The sequence below is a fragment of the Strongylocentrotus purpuratus genome, unplaced genomic scaffold (genome assembly GCF_000002235.5).
Source record: "Strongylocentrotus purpuratus isolate Spur 01 unplaced genomic scaffold, Spur_5.0 spur5_scaffold_8, whole genome shotgun sequence".
NCBI classification, from domain to species: Eukaryota; Metazoa; Echinodermata; class Echinoidea; order Camarodonta; family Strongylocentrotidae; genus Strongylocentrotus; species Strongylocentrotus purpuratus.
In genome coordinates, this window is record NW_022145614.1 from 2,737,140 (window position 1) to 2,747,094 (window position 9,955).

The window sequence follows — 9,955 nt, forward strand, 5'->3', positions numbered from 1 at the left end:
TTTACACATTATTTTAAACCAGTTTTTATCTGGCACCTTACTTCAACATATTTATATTGGCTTGTTTTGAGAACGCCAGAATATTGTGTAGAAATGAATGAGTGCCCCCACCCCCTCTCTCTCTCTCTCTCTCAATCTCACTCACTCTCTCTCTCTCTCTCTCTTGCTCTCAATCTCCCTCTCCCCCCCCCCCCCTCTCTCTCTCCCCTCCTCTTATCCATGCCTCACTCATTCTTCACTAGTACTTGGATGAGTGTTTCAAATCCTGAAATCATTTATGTCTATACATGCTCCCACTCTCATTGATAATACATGTAGGCCTACTTACAAACGTTTCCAAAAGTATTAAAGAAGAAAGAAACACAGATAAGTTTTATTGGAATTTTACAAGAGAATCGATTGCTTTATTCTAGACGATATTCATGGGCAGTACTTCTACGCTACAACTACATATAGAGAGAGAAATAATGGAACAAAATAAAAAGGAATATGGAAATTGTAAACAGTGATACGCTTGCTTCAGACTAAAAAGACTTCATACATGTACACTAGTTATACGTTCAATCTGTGTCTATTCTTAAGTTATTATTGGTTTAGCTCTTGGGATAATGCTATATGAACTTAAATAGAATTACATTTCAAATTTCAAATGTACAGATTGTGCACCTCATCAACACATTTGGATGAGCTACAACATGACTCCTTTGTCTATGATAATCAATTTATATATTACATGAGCTACATACATATTACTGTTTCTTATGAAATTTCAAACATCTTTCTTCTTTTTTCTTTACACAATGTCATCCATGAACATTAAATGTCATAACAGAATAACAATTGGCATTACATAACACTTTAACACAGACACAGGAATTCCTAAATAATTAGGAAAACAAAGTTTGGTGCATCTACAAATTTTGATTGGCCAATGCATGGGATGCCAAGCATAGTCAAAATGAATTGAAACAATATTGCCTAGAGACTCCAATTTTATTTAATTTAAGCAAAATAATAGTCATAGTTCAATGCAAAGAGTAATATATTTGACTTTAGTACCAAAGTCATGGTTAAATTGCTTTAAATAATTTGAAAATAGGCTAACATGTAATTACATACACCTAAGTAATACCGGTATTATGAAGGGTAATAGTGAAGAGTTACAAATCAAAAATAATACTAAACTATTTAATTACACTGAACAAAGTCTTTGGGTTATAATTCTAACTAACTAGACACTTTACGATACCAATGTACAGATAAGCTCTTGGTGTATGTACATAAAAGTATAATTAAGGTTGACAATGTGTATTTGATTTCAACAAATGGGTAATATGCACATCATGTACAGCTACATCTGTAATGGATAAACACCCCCAAAGTAGGGAATACTGAATGCAGAATATTGGAGATTGGTAAAGTATTAGTCAAACCTCATCATAACAATTTCAAAGAATACCTCAACACAGTTTTTGTCTGAAATAACATTGGAAATTTAACCTATAATCTCAAATTTCAAATCAAGTTGGAAAAACATGAAATGCTGCTTTAGTAAGGTTGTATATATAACATGAAGATGAAATCCTATGATTCCAACAGAGGATTTGTGTTCAGACAAAAGAAAAACATGAAGAAAATACAAAAAGAAGACTTACAAATACATAGTCACAAGGAACTAGACACAGAACATTGAAATGAAATTAAAACAACAAAGTAATCTATTTGTACAGCCCCCATGGCCATGTGCTCAGTAGCTACACATGTATTTGAGAAGATGCTAGCTGTACTGGACCATGGGGATTTTTGGTAAGTTTGATAACAGCAATCATAATTGGTCTAATCAAACCTACACATCTTTCAGTAATGGCAATACATGTATATATGTACATAGCAATAATATACAAATCTTTTTTTATTTTTCTTCATCTTTTTTTATGATACAGTTGACTACTACCAGTATTCAGTGTGAATGTTTAATACGTCACATTTTGTATCATATCCGAATGATTGCATGTCTTCTGCTTGCATTGTTTATCATATATATCCCATATTGATGTACATGTATAATAATTTACAATGAAGCAGAATAAACAGCTTGTAGCAAAGAATAATAAATAACAGGAGAAAAATAGTCCCATCTGATCAGCTGTACATCAATACCTACTGAATGCTACAAATAAATCGTACACGGATGTACAAGTAGAATGTTTTACTACCATCTCTTTGTGCATGTTCAACAGATTCTGGTATTGAAATAGTCTGAAAAGTCCTTTTAAAGGGATAGTGATCTCAAATACTGTAAGGATAATCAAACTGATTTCACCCCTCGCATATTGAATGTTCTATATATCAAAACACAGACCCGTCAGTGCACTTTTCTTGTATTATCCTCAGACTTGAGAACTTTTAGTCTAAAAGAACAGTGAGCTTTCTAGGATCTAAAATTCACTGCTCTCTTGGTAACAATGGGGGAGGGGAGCTGTCAACTGTCAATTTAACTTGTCATTACATCTGAAGAATCACCACCTGATCAATATGCTATTTGATCTTTAATCGTTGTAAAACAATCAAATTCAAATTCCATTCCCATGAATAGTATTTCCTACATTTGCTTAGTCTCCACAGAAAAAAAATGTACATAATTCAATCCTTTATTTGGATTTTAAAGTATGAATTTTAGACATGGAACACAATCCTTTGAAGAGATTGAGGAGTTAATTTTGTAACAAAATATGAAGCACGAAGCATACCAAGTAGGTTGTATTTGAGATAAAATCACTTCATTCTCAAATATCAATGTTTCAAAAAGACTGAACAAACCTATCATTACTATCAAATAGTGATGGTTCGTAACAAGAGAATACAATACATGTATGTACCCTAGAAATAAATGAAGTACAGGTATATTGATATATTGACTATGTAATGTTGCACTGTGCATGTATTTCAAATAATTGATAAATCAAACATGAAGGAAGAAGTGATTACTTTTACATTTGTTAGCATTTAAATGAGAAAACTACATTCATAATTATATTAGAACACAAATTGTAGCAAATACTCTGCATACAAAATCTCATAAGCATCAAGTACAATGCAACTTCAAATACACTTCATTCTAATTGATCAACCAACTGTAAACAGGCATCCCACTTTTTACACCATGCACGTCATAAAAGAGACTGATATGTTAACATGACCACAAACATTCCTGTCTCTAGATTAAAATGCAACACATTCCAATATGATAAGCACGCTTCCAGTTTGACTTCATTTTCATCTTGTCAGAGCAATTTCTATACAAATTCTGTTTCAGATCTTGCACATGTGATGAGATTTTGATAAGAATAATTGTCTACATAACAATAAATAATAGGAAAAAACCCACACTTCCACTCACGATAGACTTCAGAGATCCAGTAAATGTTAGAGAACTATTAACTTCCCATCTTAAAATGTATCAGTATTTATCCACTTCCTTAATCATATCAACAAAAGTGACAGTTTTCATTTTAAGCAATATATTTTTACACTTTTTGTTTTCTCTCTTCCACCACCATCCAAATAGCTTTATACATGATGACCTTTGACCTGTCTCAGAAGACATATTTACCAATGAGGAAACCCAGGATGAAGATTGCCAGGATGATCATGGTGGAAGGCAGCATGGGTTTCGTCTCTGTGACTGTGGGCGATACTGTTTTCATGGGTTGACCTCCCTCAACTCTTCGCTGCCTCACGCCCTCCGTCTAAGGTCAAACAGAAGAAGAAGAATAAACAATTTAGACACCGTTTTTTTTTTTATGGATATACATTTTGGGGAATACATGTTTTTCGCAACCTTCATGGAAAGCCTCGCATATAACCTTTGTAAACATAGTTAAAATTTACTGTTACTTTGTATATTTTGATTTTTATATTGCGAAATATTTTTTTTTAATTGTAATGCAACTGCCTTTCATGATAAAAAGGCAAAAAGGAAACAAACCTTCCACAATCTAGACTAAACAAAATATTTGAACGATTGAAATTGCTACAGTAAAACACAGCTTGGTTGGTAAAGCAAGATAAAGATTACCTTTAAAGGGATTGGGTAACTTTGTCTCAGATTATGAAACAAAATCCTGGATTTAGGTCAGTCAGGAACCCCATTACTTTTAAAAGCCAATCGCCTGTCTGATTATGAAGATATTCATGATTGGAAATCAAATTCACATTTTGCGCTTTCCTAACGGTTTTCATAACACTACAGTCTTTTGGGGAAAACAAGTCTGGTGAAACCGGTCACTCAAAGATTTTTGCTTTTTTGAGGCATTCTTAATGATTTTGAAGCCCAATTTTTTTAGAACTTCTATATTACACCATATCACAGACACTGATAACACGCAGGGCCATGCATCTCAGTTTTAACATTGTTAAACGATGTCTTAAATACAGCTTAATAGTATATCAAAGATACGGACAAAGCCACAAGAGATGGGAAGGAGCATTTCCAATCTAGATATAATCCTGCACATTCCTCACCCTTAGTTGTGTGTTTTCTGCTCGTAAGCTGCCAACCTCTCTCCTGAGTTGCTTGCATTCCTTGACCACTGTATCTAAATCCCTTGTCTCTAACTTCTCCTCTCCGACCTGGGGAACAGTAGACTGGATGGGTTTGCTCTCTGCTGAGGCACTCTCAACCTGCATCAAACAGATCAGTACATTATCAAATATATATAGATATCAAAACATATAAACATGGCACTTGCCACTCCATAGGCAGGAGAGAAATAAGGACCTAGTAGGATGAGGAAAGACATTGAGATCATAACTACAATATGCCCTAACAGATACCAATCAGTTACCCTCAGTAAGCAGTCTATATCCTCAGTTATGATATGGTTGGAATACTCCCTAAGGCACTCTGGGGTTTGAGGTGATGCACATGAAATCTGATGTCCAGAGTAATGATATGTCAAGTGCATAGAGACATGATTTTTTTATGGTAATATAAAATCCAGATGTCATTACTTTGGAAGGAGCAAACAGAAAGTCAGGTGGGGTCAAGGTTGACTTAACAGTAAGAGTTTGTATGACAAGGCTTAAATTAAAGTCTGTTCGAGTTTCCAGTTGTTTGCTTGCTTTCTTCAAGTTCTTATTTGTTAAGTTTTTTAGGATCGTAATGCCTTATTTAAAACAATTTGATTGACTAAATGAATGAAAAATAAAATATCTAATAGATAATTAAATATAAGTATAGGGCCTACGGTATAATGGAAGATAGAAGGAAGGGTATAAAAGAGAAACAGTTCTGGGTATAAAAGAATGGGCAGGAGGGGGGGGGGGGGGTTGTTGTTGATACCTTTTCTTGTGAGGCAGGTGCAGGAGCTTGGTTGGCTGGCCATTCAAAAACACACTTTAGTTTGGTGTCCATTATAGCAGCAACATCTGATGCTTTCCACTACAAAGGAAAAAAATGGTCACAACAAATTGGATATCTCGATGTCTCAAATGAAATTATTCACACACAAAAAAAAAAAGTTTATATATTACCTTATCGAAAAACAAATGAACCCCATCCTTAAAAAAAAAAAAAAAAGTTCAGTGGAAAAAAAATGAAAGTAGCTTGCAAAGAAATCTTATATTTGCCAATCTGAGCCAATTTTGTAAGTAATCTTTGAGACTGCAAAAGTATTTGTGACTTTCTTATTCATCAGAATTCTAATGTATCATAATTTTTCTCATACTTTTACTGAATGCTTTCCTTCATTTTTTCTGCTGGTTGACACCAAATTGATGTTGGGGAGAACTTCCCATAATTAAAAAAAAAAAATGACTGCTTGAGTACAGGATAATGATATCAATGAACATGTACATTAATAGATTTAAATAAAGTCAAAATAACTTAAGAATTAAGATATTCCCTGGAAAAAGAAAACATAGTTTACTGCACAGATATATGATAATCCACTTTATTTGACAGAAACACTGACAAAACACTGGGAGCAGTATCATTAAAAATGATAGGTGTGCAGATTATACCAAGAATCCAAGATGCACCTCCATACAAAATTTGAAAGGAATATGTCAAGGAATGTGGCAGTTAGAGCGCACACAAGAATATGACGCGACTGCGGATGCTGCGGTGCGACACTGCTGAATCCAAAGTATTGTCCAGCATACTGTCGGGGGATATAGTGTACATTAGCAACCCTTGAATGATCCCTAAGGTGAAAAGTTGAGCTAATACATACCACTGCTTCCAAGTCGATATCTGCCTTTGGTATGACGATTGATTGTACCATGAATTTGTGCTTGTTCTTCTCATTTGGATCAAAGTCAAAGGGTTGTAGCATTACTAAAGCAGAAAAAGAAGAGAAGGAAAAGGGAAGAAAAATCATTAATTAAAAGTTCTGTATGAATGCTCCATAGGTTATTTTTCATCTCTTCTTCACAAATATTTTGTATGTTTACCTGTAAGTCTTATTCAGCTTGCTTAATATAATGAATTCAATATGCAATAATGCAATCAATACAATCTTCTCTGCATTTTGGGGAATGGAAGGGAGGTTTTGAGGTTTGAAATCCCAATCTACAAAATTTATCACATCATAAATTGTTACTCTGGATACAAATTCTGTTACAAGTCTGTTTGTCTCTGTCTCTCTGTCTTTTTCATTAATCTTCTTCCCCTTCTTATACAAATTCCTTTTCTAAAATTCCTTCCATACCATAGTACCTACCTGAAACTGTGACGTTCTGATTGGGAATCATGATTCCGCTGTTCGGTCTCACACAGTACCTTCTTGGTGCTGTTGTCTTGATTTTAAAGCAGAGAATTTTGTCCGATGGATTTGAAAGTGTCAGCTCAGATGTGACGACATCTGTAAATGGACCTGAAATGAAAAAAATAAAACAAAAAACAGATGAATACTACAAATAAACAGACTACTGAACGTAAACTAAAGATAATAATGGCCTCAGGGTTTAACAACATGACAAAGTCCAAACTGGTCAGAGCCAGAGGTCAACTAGGAGAGGCACACAGTCAATATGGGAGACTCTTTTCTATTTGAGAGTTGAGACAAGTGCTGTAGACGCTATGTTCGTGTTCGGTTCGGTTCGGCAGAGTTCGGCAATTTTTCACCCGAACTTGGTTCGGTTCGAGGTTCGGTAGTATAATAGCAAGCAGCGTTATAGCCACAGCGGTTGGCACTGGGCCGGCCGGGCCCGACCAGCACGGAGGACTTCTGCCCACTCCTGATGAAAAAACTGCTTCCGACCAGCACGAATATCACATTAAAAAACTGCTCTAAATTATTTGTGAAGAAAAGTACTACTTACATTCGTATTTCCGTCTTGAATCGTGTTTTATTTTCAATTTTAAAAGAATCATGTTTTCAATTTGTCAATAAATGATATTTTCAAAAGATTTTCCGAGACGGCTGTTGTCTAATGTTAGAGTCATGAAAGCTGCCATCTTGAATAGCGACTCAGGCTCGTCGATTACTGTTTTTTATAAGTGTTTACCTAGTTTATTTTTAATAGGAAAAATATTAAATCCCTATTTTTACTGAATAAATAAATACCATACTATAATATGTTTTTTTCATTATTTATATTGTAAAATTTGTCCGATATTGTTACAATTAAAATATTAATTTTTTGGTTGAATGGATTCGAGCTGAACTTGTTTTGATCAGCGCCTAGTTAGCTAGCTAGATCACGCACATGTATTCTTGTTTATGGCTTGTGATCGGGACGTAGCAGAAGTCAGGATTAGAAATTTAAATGGCACCAGTGAAGTCGCGCCCACCCCTGGATCTATAGGCATAAATCACAAAGGCGGAAAATGGGAAAAAATAAATATAAAATGAGCAATCATGACATGAAAATTAGGTACAAAATGACAAGTTTATTAGCTTGCGAAAATGTTTACATTTTTCTGCCTAACATTCGAACCAGGCCTTAGCATTCGGTTCGGTTCAGTTCGGAAGTGCCATGTTCGGCGAACTTCCGTTCGGTTTGCAGCACTAGTTGAGACACTGTCTGTATTGTCAGAGACTTTTGTCAAAAATATTTGGTAGCATATTTGGGAGCCCCAGAGCCCCATTTAGGATACCAGCATCACTACCAGTTTCCTTTCTTTACATTTGTTACAAAGAGATAGCCTTGGCTAAAATTGAAAATGTGATAAGTAGATTCCTCATGACAAATTACCCCTTTTTATCGTCTACTTTAAAAACTCATTGTCTACATTTGTTTTCATAACAGTTCTCTCTTTTTTTTAAAGATCCATACACAAAAACACTGGGCTCCTGACCTCAGTGCAGAGAGGGAAAATTCTGGCTGGAAAAAAGGAAAATATTTGTGGATGTTGTTTCTTTTGTCCTTTTGTTATCGTAATCTCAAAATCATTGATCATGATGACAGTCTCTCAGTCTCAAGTGGGGAAACAGTCTCCCAATACGGTCATTGAAAGTATCGCTAAATGTTAGATGTTGAATCACCAACACATCCAGCACTTCATGTTTTTTCTTTCTCTTTTGCAATTCAGCATTACATTGACAAAGAGAAATCAGTTTTATTTTTTGTATACCAAATTGTTTGTTCACAAGATTCTGGCCAGGATCAACATTACAAACTCCTGTCAGAGGTCAACATTTTTGTGATGTAAATTGCATGTCAGTTCATGCCAACAGGATTCATGTACTGTCAAGTCTGTTTCATGTCCACACAGTCCATGACCATGATATTGATATAGGGTGATAATTATTTTATTAAACATATGAATCACTAAGTAAAAGACAAAGCCTATAACAGTAAGGCTAGTCGAGTCTTAGACCAAAAATTTCTGTCGCTTTCGTTCATTAACCTCTGATTTAGGTAGGGTCGGCTCCTCTGTTTAAGTCGAGTCTGTCCTGTAACATTAGTCATCAAGGGGGAAGAACTAAGAATTCCATCTTTGATTGTCTGCATAAACGAGGATCGTCTTCGTAAATGCGTACAGACGCGTCCGTAAAAATAAGGATCATCCTCACTTTCGCAGACGTTTCACTCCAATTTCGAATCTGCGCGTTGGCAATACGACAAATGGATTCCACAGTGATTTACTTGATGCATTCTAAATTTTATTTTTACATTGACTTTGTACAGAGACTGTCGCGTTATGAGTGATAAATCCTTGGGAAGACGGACAACCCATAAAATAAGACAGTGGACTGGGGTTATTTTCTTACGTGGGATCCGTTTTTGCATCGTCAGTGTGCAGTTCAGAAACCCGAAAGGCGAAACCCGCAGAGCGCCTATGAAAAAAAATGTGGACGATCCTTATTTTTGAGGACGCAATTTGACCGTGTTTAGGAGGATATCCTCGTTTATGCGAACGATCCTCATTCCCGGACAAGCGCCTTTACTGATCATAATCATATTCATAATTCATTCCAATCGCTGAATCAGCAAAGCCACGACATGTCATTGACGAAATAGTGCTCTGCCAGCTCTGCTGGTCGGAGAATGAGCAGATGGCTGAGATGAGCGGTTTCCTATTTCATGATAATGCCAAACATCTGAATATTTCTTACGTAGAAACTAGAACCCGAGATAAATATTAAAGTCAGCTGCCACATCTTGAATCTAACGTTAATAATAACACACATGTCACATGATGATTTGATCGACAATGCAAATCAAATGAGAAAACAAATTGAAACGAGTAAAAAAAAAAATCAAAACCAAATAAATTTTTACCTCGGAAACGGAGTTCCGTTGGTGGTTTGATTGCAAGGAGTTGATCTGGCTTCGCCATTGTTATTATATTCCTCTAGAAAGAAGGTGCAAGAGGATTTTGTTGATGCAGAGAAATGTACCGTCCAACCAGAACTTCGCAAATTAACGCCTATCTGTCACCGGCAATTCAAGATTAGTACACGTCGGCCATATAGCAGCGCAGCACAGTGACTTAATGTAGATT

At 35.5% G+C, this 9,955-nt stretch overlaps 1 protein-coding gene across 1 annotated transcript; it reads right to left on the reverse strand.

Moving 5' to 3' along the window:
- Positions 1-371: 371 nt before the first annotated feature.
- On the reverse strand, positions 372-9,955 carry LOC580779 (vesicle-associated membrane protein-associated protein A). The gene is made up of 6 exons (XM_780817.5): positions 9,733-9,955; positions 6,726-6,878; positions 6,237-6,340; positions 5,345-5,443; positions 4,525-4,683; positions 372-3,749 (listed from the first exon to the last, which is right to left on the reverse strand). The coding sequence occupies exons 1-6, from the start codon at positions 9,788-9,790 to the stop codon at positions 3,597-3,599; spliced, it is 726 nt and encodes a 241-aa protein (XP_785910.1). The 5' UTR covers positions 9,791-9,955; the 3' UTR covers positions 372-3,596.